The following is a 14516-nucleotide window of genomic DNA, read 5'->3' on the forward strand; positions in this document are numbered from 1 at the left end:
TAACAAATTCAAAAGAGAAGGAAGGTAGTAAGAACATTCAAGGAATATACTTCCCTTAAGCACTCCTTCACATCATGGCTGGTTTTTTGGCTCCTCACCACGAAAAGTAGAAAGGGGCCACCAATTGAGACCAGGTGCATGTGGCCAAAGTCAGGTGCTGCCTCCAAAAATCGCAAACATTGCAGGACTTCTCTAAGACCAAAGCTGCCATCAGCTAGGACTCAGGCTACCCTTGGAGCCCCAAACTCCACCTCTGACCTGACCCTGAGACACTGGGGGAATGGGGCTTTATCCCCATAAAAACCAGCCACCATTCATGTCACAGCACGTGTAGGCAACAGTGGGGTGCCTCCTCCTAAAATGGCAAACATCACAGGCTATCTCCCAAACAAAACTTCCAGCAATTAGCGACCAAAACATGGAGAAGGTTTTCACAAAGCAGTCATCTAACACAGGTTCTCAATATAGATCACTATATGAATTTGAATGAATCTTTTTTGTTACTGACCAGCTCTTACAATTCTCATCTCTCTGTACATACTTGCAAGACAACACTGACATTATATTCCAAAAACATAATATCCAGATTACATAAAATAAACACAACAATGAGCAAGTGCATAAGGCAAGAAAAAAATACTCTCAAACCTCTCTGGTATAAATGTTTAAACTCTTGCTTTGTTTCTTAGTTATTTGATCATCCTAGACATAGTAGCTTAAAAGATGCCTGAGCCACCCTTGTTAAGGTTTGAAACATCTTTGTACTAATTTTGAATAAAGAACCAATATTTGTAAGAATATAGCAATAATCACATATTCAGCTAGTCAACAACTTCATTACATTTTCTTGTGTGTGCAATGCTGGTCTGTACTACTTCTGTATTTGTGCTGGTGATTTTGCTTTGTTTTTTGGTTTAACTTTTTTTTCTCTGCTAATTAATTTATTGTATTCAATAACATAATAGTTTAAATATTTCTATACCAAATACTTCCTTGGTTTTAATTTAGGCACAAAACCCTCTGTTATTTCTAACCTGCTGGTGCATTTAAATTCAGTACCTTCTGCCCATCTTTATCAGAAGAGCAAACCACTGCACCGTGACTGATAGAAATTGACATTGCATTCAGGTCCCTTCAGTAGGCAGAGATTTTCCTCAAATTGTTTTTGCAGTGATCTCAGTGATTGGGTAGAGGTAAGAGCAATTTTATCAACTGACCTGGCCCACTGGGGTCCTGCAGAGCTCCTGGTGTCCTCTCACCAACAGTTCTGCTGCTTTCAGCCTGGTTGCTGTGTATAACTGATTGCTGTTCTTGAGCTAGAGAAGGGAGAAAAAGGAAAGCAAAGGATGCGAGTGAACCACAGAACATGATAATTGGGATGATTGGATGATTGCACAACAATTTTTTTTTTCTTTCTTTATTCTGTACCAGTTGTACCAAAGCCTGATCATCTACAGTGACTCTTACCTGCTTCATGAAATGTGGGACCACATTGCTCAAGATGGCGACTGTCTTTATAAAAGACTTCTCAAGAATGGCAGGGGCTGATGTTAATATTAAAATGTCAAAAATTGCTGTATAATGAACAGAATTTTTAAATGCCATGGGCAAAAAATTCTAGAGGAATATTTTAGAACAATATAAAACAGCAGTATAAAGACAATACAGAGACTGTCAGCTGTAAAGTTAATTAGGGATTTTTAATGATTACAAAATTTACCAGGTTTGCTGAAATTGATTTTTGGGTTGGGTTTTTCGGTTTGTTTTTGTTTTGGTTTTTTTACAGATTACACAGATCTTCAACCATGGAAATCTTACTACTAAAGGCAATGATGATACTACGTTTTTGCAGACCTAAAAAATAAGAAAAAATTTCAAAACATCATCAAATTCTAAGTTCCAACAAACGTCATCTCACATTTATTAGTGGCATATGTATAAAATAACTTCACAAAGGTGGCAATTTTGTCAGTATTTTCTCTGGTTTCTCTCAGATGAGATTATCTGTTTTATTTTACATTTCAGCCCAAAAGATCCGAAAGTAATTTGCAGATAGCTGGACTAACATTATTAATTCAATGTCATAGCTGTGGAAACTGAGGTCCAGCAAGTTAAGTGCCTTCACTCACAAAAAGTAATGAACTGGTCAGATAGCTGGGAACAGAACTGAGATTTCCATATTCCTAACATACATTCTCTAGCCATCAGGCTTAATGACGTTGTTTTATTTTTCTATTTTGAAAAACAAAATATGCACAAATTAGGTAATAAGTTTACTAGTGTAAAATGATACCAATTTTTATATACTTGCTCAGTTTGTGAAACATTTTGAAGTCAATGTTCCAGGAAGAGCATATCTAAGGAATGCCACTTATCTGGCACTAATGTGATTTCCAGTCTTTAGTACAGTACAAGCAGAATAACTTGGGTATGGTGACATTATTTTGCACTTCAAATATTAAAATCTAGTTTAGCCATAATGCGAGTTTCCAGGGAAATGGATTAAAATGTGCAGTCAAGAAATTCTATGTTTCACATAACATTTGAAGATAAACAGACTCCAATTAGGACAATATAAGGTGTTTAAGTTGTAAATTAAGGGTGCTGTAAAAATTAGGCTAGAAACTCAGATGAAATCATCATATGGATCAATAGTTTGATCAAATCCTTTCAAATTGCCTGATGAGCAATACAAAACCTGCAAATGGTTATAATTTCAACAGCTTCTCTTATCTTTCTGTGGCATGGTTTTTGACAGAAGCTAAATTCTTGCCGTCAGCCCAACTCATTATACAGGATTTATTAGGTGGTGTTGTGGTGATACAATCTATGACAAGGGAGTCAGTTACTTGCCTGTGATAAAGACCAGCTGATCAATGTCCTTTTATTCTTTTCTTTACTGGTCTTTCCATTGCTCTAAATGCATTCACTGACACAGTTGCTGCTACAAGATGCCACATTTTATATATATGTATATATATATATATATATATATATATATATATATACTGCCCACCTTATCTTTCATCCTCCCTAATAAATCAATTGCCCCACATTCTAGAATACCCAAACCCTCACAGTTTTATTCACTCCTAAAGTTCCAAGGATACATATTTCTCCCTGTGTGCTTGTTTTACTAATGCTTTAAAATTCTTCATGTAGATTACATTCAGGTAACATAATGGCTGTGAGACCAAGCACACAGCACCTCTGTCAGAGCAAACCAGCCATGGAGCAAGCCCCAAGTGCACGACACTGCCTCTGACAGCAGCAAGGGCTGGAGCCAGTGATGCACACACACACCAGCCTCACCCACAGACAGTCACATATTGTGTGCTTATCACATTTCACCACGGCACAGCAAAGGTACTTGGCAAGCAGCATTAGAAATTCAGGCTTTTCATTTGTGAAACAAATTCAGAGGAGTCACTAGCAATACAGCTTCTCCTACATCATTCTTCCAGCAGGGCTCAGGTCTTTTCCAAAGGAATCACTCCAAGACATCGTATGGTGATTACATTTATGTGCCCCTTATTCCCACAGCTGAGATTCCCATCGTAGATGCTGGATAACAGCAGGTGTGATGGGAGCACCAGACCAAAAACCTAATAGACACACTCTTTAGGGTAGAAATAGCCATCAAATGACTCACATTTGAGACCTTTTAAAAATTAGATATGCCATGCTCAGTTTAAACCAAAACCAAAAAATCAAATGAAACAGCTAGACCCACCTTAGAGGGGCCATTTGTCATAAAAAAGCACCACAAACAAAACCAAAAAAGCAGCAATACAAAATCCTGAGCAATGAGCCCTTCCAGTTGTATCAGAAAAACAGGTAATGCATACAGAAATTTAACATTAGGTGTCTATCATCCAGTATATTGGCATAGATGTATAATTTATTGTCCTATGTATTTTTAAACACAGCACTCCAAATAATTTCAGGGAATATTAAAAAAAAAAAAAAAAAAGCGTCCTTTTGACTCAATGTATCTTTGATGAAGCTGAAGGGGCTTCCCAGAGAGGGGGGTGGTAGGTATTTTCCTCCCGTTCCCTGTGTTTCAAGGCGAATTCCAAGCTTTTTTGCATGCCGCTCACCTCACGCAGAGGATGGGACATCGCATGGCCATCTGCTGGAGATGCTGGAGAAATGGCATCACTGCCACTCCAGGGAATTTCGCGCTGACAGCGGCTGCGGCAGAGCCGGCTGCTGGCTCTAAACCATATAATTCCGTGTTCTGAATGCGCATGGAGGAACCGGGATTTCATTACTACACACACGAAGCTAAAATAAAGCTGTGTTTAGTAAAAGCGACAGATCATGAAGTCTGCAACTTCGAGTTTAATTGTCCTTTTGTTTTAGTAGTTTTGCTCTCAGTTAAGCATTTGATATTCCCAGTCAAAATGATGATGCTTTAACTGTTGAATCATCCATATTGACTTGTCTCGTTAGACTTATAAAAATGACGTCTACATTTTTTCATTCTTATAAATTTTCCCTTAAAAATTGCATTGTCCATGCTGGAATAGGATCCATGTCTTAGCCAATTTGGTCATGTGTTGCCACAAGGGAGGCAAGGTTAGAAACAACGATCTGAACATATTACTTGCATCTCTCTTATTACTGCACTACCTTAAGAAGCATCTCTAGCCAAGCAGTTACAAGGGGGCTATCAAATAAGACTTTCAGATGTGTGGTAATAGCTATCAGGTGGTGGTAAGTGGTTTCTGCTGCCTAGACTATCAGCCTGAAATAGTTACATATGACTTCACTCTGTCTGAGAGAGAAGTTGAACCAGAAGGCATTTTACATCAGCATTTGCTATGAGCAACCCACATCCCACTAACAGCTCCTTTCCAGGATCTAAAGGATTGTCAGAACAGCCCAGTTCCCCTGGCACAGAAACCCTTCAGTAACAATTCTGTTGTTGAACAACAGAGAGGCCAAGTGGGAGGCTCAGTGAGGCTCAGGAACGCCTCACTCAGCACTTTCAGTGCCTCTGCCCTGCTGCTGTGGAGCACAGGAAGGAAGACAAGGCTCTGGGGCTCCCAGCTGCTCAAGTTCATTAGCCCACGTCCCTCGGTGGGAATTGAATAATGCAAGCAGGCTTGTGCTGGTGGTCTGCTCCTCTGGGAGGCAGGATTCCAGAAGCAAGGAAGAAAAGCTTCTCTGACATAACACCTTTCATCCCAATCTCTTTAAGCATTTCTACAAGCATTAATTAATTAAATATCCCAGTGCCCCTGTAAGATAAGTGTCATCTCAATTTTCTAGATGAGTAAACTTGGTTATGCAGATTCTAAGTGGCTTCCCCAAGTTACTCAGCAAGCCAGAAGATGTTTGAAAATAGAACCCAGGAGATGTAACACCAGCTCCTGTAACACTTCACAGCACTTCCCTTTATCCTTATTTTTTTACACAGATGCCACTACAAATTGAGTTATATAGATTTTCTTCCTGATCAATGTTTGCCTGTTATTTTGATGCCACTTAGATTTTGTCAACTGTGACATCACCCTTCAATGCTACCCTTTACATTCTTTTTAATCTATTTTTGCTAATGTTTGCTCTTTTCTGAAAGGAAATATTTAAAACACTTGATGCATGCTCACTGGACAGCCTTGCTGTTATATCTGTTAATGTCTGACTCCACACTGCTGTGCGGAGGAGAATTTTGTGCCTGCCAAGGTTCTGGCTCTTTGGCACTGAAATTTCCCTCCTGGATGTGAACAATAGTGATTTTTCTTCATTCTTCTACATTAATTTTTAATCACAGCCCTTTACTTTACTGCTGCTGATTGAATTCCCTATCATATCTAATAGCCTCTCTTGCAATATTCATTAATTTAAAACCTGTATGCTGATGCCATATCTAATTTTTCAAGGACTGCTTGCTTTAGGCCAGCAGCAAAGAAAGGGCTTTTATACAGATGTAAAATTACAATATGATGCCACATGTTTGATCACCAGGGCAGAGGTAAAAGGCTATTCTGTCAAAAAGGGCACAATTTTACAGGGATCATGTGTAATACCTAGAAAAATTCAGTCACTGTTGAAATGAACAATAGAATAAGTACAAAATTCAGAGAAGTAAAAAGAAAAGATTCATTACTTTATCACAAACAAAATATACTCTTGGAGCCTAAAACCAAAAGGCAAAAGAAAACACTTGTGTAGAGGAATATTACAGCAAGTGTTCAATAGAGGATCTGGATTTAATTCCCCCAGCACTGCAATTCTCAATAACTAAAAGGTCAAAAGTAGAGATGCACTGAATGCAAACTCCATATTTTAGCAAAATGAAATATGCCTGGAGATTTTATGAGCTTTATTTAGAGTGGAAGAGGGGAAAAGACATTCTGCTTAGATGCTCTGGAAATTCACATGCAGGGAAGAGTCAACATCCCAAAGCTTTTTTTTTTTATTGTGCATTTTTCTGGGTTTGAATTTAACAGAAAGCACTGCATTTGTTTTCAACAGAACCATTTGCTCACAGATCAAACTTGCATTGTTTTCCTTTGCTAAGTGAAGAGTTCAGACCCTTACAGCTCTACTCACCTTTGGGCTGGCAGTTTTGCCCACTGTACCCAGGACAGCACTTCCACTCCAGCGATGTCACTATTTTATGTTTGATTCTGTAAGCCTGGTGTGTTGTTGTCTGGGACCTGTGAAATGAGAACTATTTAAATCTGTTTTAGGTAACCAAAGAGGAGCTCTAAGATACCTGCATAGCTTCATCACATTATCTCACTTGTCATATCCTTTTATCACTGCTTGAAATCCAGAGTGAATTCTAACCAGTGTTTGGTGTTTCATTAGCAAACACAGCTTTAATACTGCAACCTCCAGATTATCTGCATGAATTTTAAAGAAACATGATGTTTCTTTAGATTTCTTCCTAGAATATCTTACTCAGGATTCAAATACTGCAATCTTTTATGGAAGACATTACAATTAATAATTACTAAACTGAAAAAGGGAGACAAACCCATGATTTTTATGTACCACTTTTCTTTGAAATGGGTGGAAAAAAGCATTCACAATGAATTTACACCACATCAGCGCACATTTAGTGCACACTGGAAACCTTCCTTTCTGATTATTTAAACAAGATTATACAACCATTAATCCAATAAAGTGTGAAAAATTCTACTCTGGATTTCAGGGAAACCAGGGCCTTTCTATGTAATTGTGAGGCTTCAGTTATTGCTTTAACAGCATGCAACACCAGAGGAAGCAGCAATTTTTTCTGTGTTCCAACAGATTCTGCATGTCCTGGCTACCCCATCACTTCTCCTGGGTTTCTTAACTTCACAGAGAAATCAGTTTAGAATGAACATGCTGCTGTAGGGCATACAGAATAAACTACAGCAACTCTTCTTGCCCTTTTAAGATGTTAAACACAAAGTTCAAATAAAAATAATGTCACATGCTGTTACTAGCTATAAGCACTGACATGAAAAACACCTAAAATCTCAGAAAATATGATGATAAAACAGTTACTGAATTGTTTTGTACACACAATCCTTGTATAAATTATTCCAGAAAAACAGAGAAATTTAAAGGCTGTCAGACCAAAGTATCCTCCCAATGCATTAAAAATCGCCACCGTATTTTACACTCCAGTTAATGTTGTCACCCTTTCCCAAGGGATGTAATATTACATATATTAAAATTCTCATAGCAGCTGGCAGAAGCTTTGCATGCGTCCCCAGCCAGCTTTGGCTTTAAGAAATGTCTTTTTCAGCAGCTAGAACTCAATAAAGATTAAGATGAATGGAATTCAAGAGAGTTCCTGGTTATTTTGCTGCGTGGATGGTCTGATGATAAAAACTCCCTATTCTGCATTAGCATAATCCATTCCTAAAACCACTCATAAAAATGAAGTGTTCCTGAAAGGAGTTAATCAGGAATAGAAATTTCAAAAATAATCCACGTAAAGGAGCCTCAGAAATTTATGTAGTAGAGCCTAATTTATAAGAGCAGCACAAGGACCTAAAGCAAATGAAATATGAAAAAACCTAGAACAAAATAACAAAATTGGCAACACTTCAACCACGGGGTCCACTCCACAGTTTTGCCATGCAGTCAATTGCATTTCAGAGTCACCAAATGCTAAGGAAGCTCTATTCCCAGTTTCAACTCAAAGCTTTAAGTGTGTTCTGCCATACCATCTAGAGGACAATTCTCAGAACAGTCAAACTGACTTTTAAGAGGCTTTTAAAATTTGTCAAGGGAAAAATACATTACAATCTGCATTTTGCTGGTGCTGCTTCATTTTGCCATTTTCCAAATTCATGCATGAAAATCCAATTTAACTTATGACTGAAAGCTAACATTTAGAGAATACAATGAGACACCCAAACCACAAAGGAAAACCCGAATGTTTAACAGAGGTATTATTTACAAGTTCCATCCAGGCCAATTACCTGTCTAGATTCACTGCCTGACCAAAGCTATGCCAGAAATAAGGATTAAGCAGAGAGATGATAATATTTATGCCTCTCAGGGGAAGCTTTTTGCTTCAACAGAGCACAAGCTTGGAAAACTGCACAGAAAGGATTTTCTTCCCTGCATGTGCTTTAAAGCTTTTTACTTGTGCACCTCTCTTTGACTCAAAGACTTTGAACTGACTGGAGGGTGCCAGAGTGAGGGCATGCTCCCTTCTTGTTTTCCTTTTAATTTTTCAAGTTATAATCACATTTATGGTGTATTTGGTTGTAATTAAAGTGCTTGCAGATAGTCTTTCTTCCCAGTTCTCCATACCTCTGAGCACAGGATCCAATTTGCCAAGTGCAAGGCTTTGCTCTGCCTGATGAGAAGGTTTCTAGGTTATCCACCACAACTGTAGGTATGAGTCTGGTATGGACATAAGCACACCAGTTTCTGTAAAACAGACAAGGCAAAATGATTAAAAGTACAAATAGTATTTTCCATCATATGATATATGATACTTAATTGTGAAAGTTAAACCCATAATTTACGAATAGGAGTAAGTTACAAAAATTAAGTTTGTTTCACTCAAACTGCCAATGTTGTCTTGGGCAATTACTTAGTTTTTGTGATTCAGCAAAGAAAACAAATAATCATTCCTCCATCTCTACATACATTCATATTGCAAATCTGTATTTTAATTCGCAAACATCTGTGGAGCTCCAAGAACAAAGAAGCTCTCCTAGACTGCAGTAATGACAGGTCTTAAAATACACCTCATTTTCCAGCTACAGAAACAGTTTATCCAGAATTCAAAGGATTTTTCAGTGAGGTTTTTAATCATCCACAACTTTCATTTTATGGACAGCCTTTCTAGTATTTCTCTCTTGGCCCAGCAATACTATGAGTACAGGTAGACTTTGTTTTCCAGTGCACTGTGAGGTCAAAGTTACACATGGCTCCACACTTGCTTGTGCCTCTGGATGCCCATCCAGAGAAGGCAGTCACATACAAAATGATCAAATTCTATATCACTGCAGCACAGGGGGCCAGAGCTGGTGAGTGCAAGAGGTGGTTTGCTACTTCCTTTTGAAAAGGTTTCTAAGGAAGTTGCAAGCAAATACAAACTGTTAAATCAGATTTTGAAACTTGGCCACAGTAGAGAATAGAATTAAATCAAAATTATAATGTGAATAATGGCTCAGGACAGATTTGTACAGGGAAATTATGCCACAGAGATATATTGGTATTCCTTGAATCAGAAGTAGGTAGATAAATGTGTGATTTTTCAGAGGCTTTTGGCAAGGTCACTCACCAAAAGATATGGCAGGGGCAGGGGGGAAGCAATCTATTGTATAGTAAGAAGACAGATACTGTTATAAATAAATAAGGCATTAAATCAGAGAGATGAAAGACTAGTTTGCTTTTTCAAGAAGCAGTTTATCAGCACAATCCCACATTATCTGTAATAGGCACTATATTAATTAAGTAGGAGGGAACTACGTAAATAGGGGGATGGCAGGGTTATACAGAATTTTAGAAAATCATTTTGTGCAGTAAAAAAAGCTCAACTTGAAGAACTGCGCAAGTCTCATGATGCTCATGATACTGAGTTTCCAATTAAGTAGGTGTCAGAAAAGGGTCTTGTAATGCAGAATCAGTTACAAATATAGGCTTACAGAGATAGTATCACTACATACCGTAGCTTTCATCAGAGGGGAAAATAATCTTGGAGTCCTTGCTAATGGCTCTCTCAATAGGCCAATTTATTGGCTTGCCTTAACTAAGCTAAGTAATCAAATGCTTGAAATTATTAGGGAAGGACTGAAGAACAAACAATAATCACCACTGTTCCAGTACATCAACTCTCTGTTGCTGTGTAGGAGTTTATAGCCAGTTTGAACAGAGAATTCAGGTTTGGTCCTACACCCTAAAGAGAGGTGGAAAAAAGGCAAATGAAGAGCAGGAGAGATATGAAGTCATGGCATTCATTATTCATTTAGTCTTGTTATGATAAATGGGCATCAAAACAAAACAGGCTTAAAATTAAAGAAGACAAAAAGGAAGAGTCAGGCAGCATTTCCATAGTCATAGACTGTGCTGAATTTGGAAGCCAAAAAGAGTTTTAAAAAGCAGTACAACTATTTAATGAAAAAAACATACCAATAGGGTTTTTTAATAATCATTAAATTGCAGCTTTAATCTTTGTCTCAGGAAGTCTCCCAGCTGCAGACTGGAAAGCATCCTGAAGAAAGTATTATTGTTTTTCTCCTGGTGGAACAAATGCCTATTTGGCCTAGTGCTGACTTCTTCCTTTCATCTTTAACTTAGTGCAGCCTGTCTCAGGATCATGTTATTCCCTTGTCCATGCTGAAACATATTCAATTTTTGACTTGGCATTGTTTCATTTGTAGGACTGGTGGAGCTGCAAGAACTTCCAAACAGTATTTGCATATGAGAACTTCAAGTTCATCTCTCTGTGTTGTGTTTTGCTGCTAACATTTTCTTCCAGTAGTAGTTCTTCTCATGTTTCATGAATACATATATTTACTCCAGATATGATACCTCACTATGGGCTCCTTAGAGCAGAAATCAAAATACAATTAGGACCAGATTAGTTCCATTTACTTAAGTACCATTAGTACAGATTGACAGTATTTCAATCATGAAAAACAGCACAAAACACAAAATAGTATCAGCATCTGTCCTTAAGTGATTGCTTTTGTCTACTGAGATCCTACCAGTGTATGCACATTAAGCTCAGTAGTGCTGTACTTGGAAAATGATTCCTGAGAAAAAAGCAGGATAAGCCAGAAAGATGCTAAAACTAACAGATTTAATCTCACAATATCTCTACTGCCAATATTGCAGCACTCCCTTTCACAACACACATTGTTTATTTGAGGAATAATGTGCCTCATTTAAAATGGGCTTTTACTGAGTGCCTTTGATCTGATTTTGCTCACTCTCTACTTGCTTGAGAGTTTTCATTAAGATAGTAGTTCTTCTTAATTAGGTATAAAAAGGCTGTGCTTTTTTTGATGTTTCCTTTAGGTTCTCACTCCTTTAGTTACTGCCTTTTATCTCTGTGTATTAATTAAAAACTCCATAAATATTTACTAAAATTTAAATGCAGTTATCAAGCACAAGCATAAATATTAGGTATTCTGCTCACTTTCTCTGGGGAAGTCAGAAGCAGCTATATTTGAGAGACACAAAATTGGCAAAAACAAGAGGAAATTTTAGTCTTTCAAGTTTTGCAGAGGAATAATGAAGTTCACTTACCCACTCCTCTAGGTGGGGCATGTGGGTCCTTCACAGTCTCCTGTATCACAGAGACTGGCAGTAGGAACAAATAATGATATCTGAGTTAAAAAGCAGCAGCACAGGTGACTTGATGCCCTTGGAAGCACTGCCAGGAAAACAGCCCTTCCAGGAGGCTTCCCCACTAAGCATCATGGAGCACAGAGTGGGGCTTCTTCCTAAGGGAAGGGTCAGCCACACCAGCCAGGCACTGACCTCACCAGCAGCAGAGCTACCACGGCACCAGGAGCCTGCAGGCAGCAGTGGGGTGGTAGGGACAGGTCAAGGAGCAGCCCAGCAGGGCCCAGGTAAGGAGCCAGGTCCTGGAGACTGCTAAAGGCAAGCACCCTCACAAGGAAAATGACACACCCTCAAGGCTGGGCTTAAGTGGAGTCCTGGCACAGGGGTGTGGGTGGAAGCTACAGGTGAGGTTGCTTAGGACCATCAAGGCTTGTTATCCTGCTCAGTGCAGGCATGAGATCTCTTCCCTTTCACAGCTGTGGTGAGAAGGTTCTTTAAATTCATATTCAAGACCCAGCATATGACTGGGATACTAAATATTTCTTAACAAATGCAGGAAGTGATTCTGGGCCAGAATGACACTGATCTATTCAGGAGGAGCTCTGACTAAGCATGGGGATTTGCTTATGATTTAAACTAAGTATAGAGAGTGTAAATATCTAAATTCCTAAATAAATCTTGGCAATTAACTGATGGCATACAAAGTCTGCTCAGAAAACCTCTGAAGCAATAATGCCATCTCTAGCTGTTATGCAGTACCACATGTGAATTCCTGTTCCACATTAGATCTCTAGGAAGTGAGGAGCTAAAGCCTTGGGCAGCTGGGGGTTAAACATCCCACCTCTGCAAATAAAGAAACCAAATATAGGGGTCAGATTTTAAAATCTGGGCTACAGTGAGGCAGGGGTGAGGTTAGGTACTTGGGCCTGTGGCTTCCTAGGCTGCACTTTAACCTTGCATGCAGATCTGAAGCTCGCCAGAGAAAGGGATGAAGCAGAAGATGTACAGCAATATTGTCATTGACAGCCTGTTCTGCAGTGCACATGTTTGGGGTATACATCATAGTTACTGAGAGTCATTTTACACCTGAGCAAATGGGGTCAATGAAAAGATAAAAGACTGAAAACAGGCATTAAAAAAATTGCTAAAGACATGAAAGCACTGGAATATGATTTTCATTTAAAAAACCAAACAATCCTACCTCCCCCCAAACCTTTAAAAATTCACACTGTTGCTATTATTATTATTATTATTATTAGTAGTAGTAGTAGTAGTAGTAGTAGTAGTAGTGTCTAGTTTTGAGGAACACCTATGGGGACTTGCCCATTTCGACATGCCTTCCAAAGGAAAATATGTTACAGTACCAAAAATGTTAAGGGCTATTCTTTTCTAAAGACAGTCTGAACTCAGCCTCTGGTCCCTACCAAAAACATAACTAACTTGAGTAGATTGTTTCCATTTAAAATATTTAACTCATTCTTAATGTACAGGAGTGCAATGTCTGAAGCTGTGGTTCTCACACGGCCCAGCAATCTTTGATCAGGCTAAATTGGAGGAAATATTCACAGCAAAAGAGCCCCTGGTGTGACTCATAATTAAGTTTACGCTACCAATGAAATAAGCTCATTAGGAGACGTTAAGAATGTAAATATAATTTTGAAATCAAATTGTCTGAAAAAATGTAGATTTGGAAATAGAAGATGAAGCGTGGCGGAAGAACTATGACAGGCTGTGTTAATGCAAAGGCAGAACAGAAGACAACTTATTTGCATAACAGGACTTTAAACCTGAAAATCCTCTTTACCCTCCCTGGAATAATTTATTCCAGATCATCAACACAGGCTTCTAACACGCAGATTTTGTTGAGAGCTGGGGGAGCCTAGTGTCTCTTTTGCATTGAGCCTGATTTCAATCAGGAAAGCTGTATTTAAAAACAAAACAAAACCCTCACAACACACAACAAGAAAGAGCAGTACAAGTCCCCAGCTGGCAAAAAGCCCAAGTGACAGATTTCATCCTCCCCTCGCATGTCTTGGCCAGGAACATGCACTGGTGGCAATGTGTGGGAGAGTCCTCAGGCCTTTGAAGCAGCCTCCTTGATGTGGTATTTGCTGCGGTATTTCTAGCTTTAATCAAACTATTCCTGGCCCAGCTCTGCTCTCGGTATGGTTTGGCTGTGCCCAAATGGGACATCCCACCCTCAGGGCTGAGGAAGCACCCACACCGAGCAGCAGGGCATGGCAGGAGGGGCAGCATGGAGGCTGTGAGCCCTCAGCGCTGAGGAAGCACCCACACCGAGCAGCAGGGCGCGCTATGAGGAGCAGCATGGAAGCTGTGATCCCGTCTGCTCGGCAGCCTCGGCAGCCAGAGCCCTCTGGGCCTTGGGGCCATTCCCAATTCCAAGTCCTGTGCAGGGAACTGGCCCCAGAGCCTGCCCAGGCGCCTGGAACAAATCGCCACCCATCAGTGGCACCCAGACGCTGCCTTTAAGCCTGTCTGTGGCTTTTGGGATCCTCGCCTCCTGTTCGGGGGACACTTAAGCCCGTCTTTGCGCTGTTAAACCCGGTCCTAAGCCGCGATCAGCCGGGCTCAGGCCGGCAGTGCCGGGCACGGCGGGCAGGTGGCGGCCGCAGCCCGCCGAGGTGCCGGCGCTGAGGCACCCGATGCCTCTGAAAAGCGAAGTACAATTTACACCAGTTATTTTAGGGTCCCTGCAGTCCCCCCTCCACAGCACATTTCTGTTGTAAAGTATTCCC

At 39.7% G+C, this 14516-nt stretch overlaps 1 protein-coding gene across 1 annotated transcript in view; it reads right to left on the bottom strand.

Annotated features, from left to right (window-relative positions):
• MMRN1 (multimerin 1) overlaps nt 1-14516 on the bottom strand; it is a 38750-nt gene that overhangs the window by 16642 nt on the left and 7592 nt on the right. Inside the window, exons 2-4 of the mRNA XM_063156616.1 lie at nt 8770-8889; nt 6562-6668; nt 1218-1316 (exon numbers count right to left, since the gene is read on the bottom strand). Coding sequence (XP_063012686.1) covers nt 1218-1316; nt 6562-6668; nt 8770-8889 — 326 coding nt within the window. The remainder of the gene's footprint in view (nt 1-1217; nt 1317-6561; nt 6669-8769; nt 8890-14516) is intronic.

Source organism: Melospiza melodia, chromosome 5, assembly GCF_035770615.1.
Source record: "Melospiza melodia melodia isolate bMelMel2 chromosome 5, bMelMel2.pri, whole genome shotgun sequence".
Classification (NCBI taxonomy): domain Eukaryota; kingdom Metazoa; phylum Chordata; class Aves; order Passeriformes; family Passerellidae; genus Melospiza; species Melospiza melodia.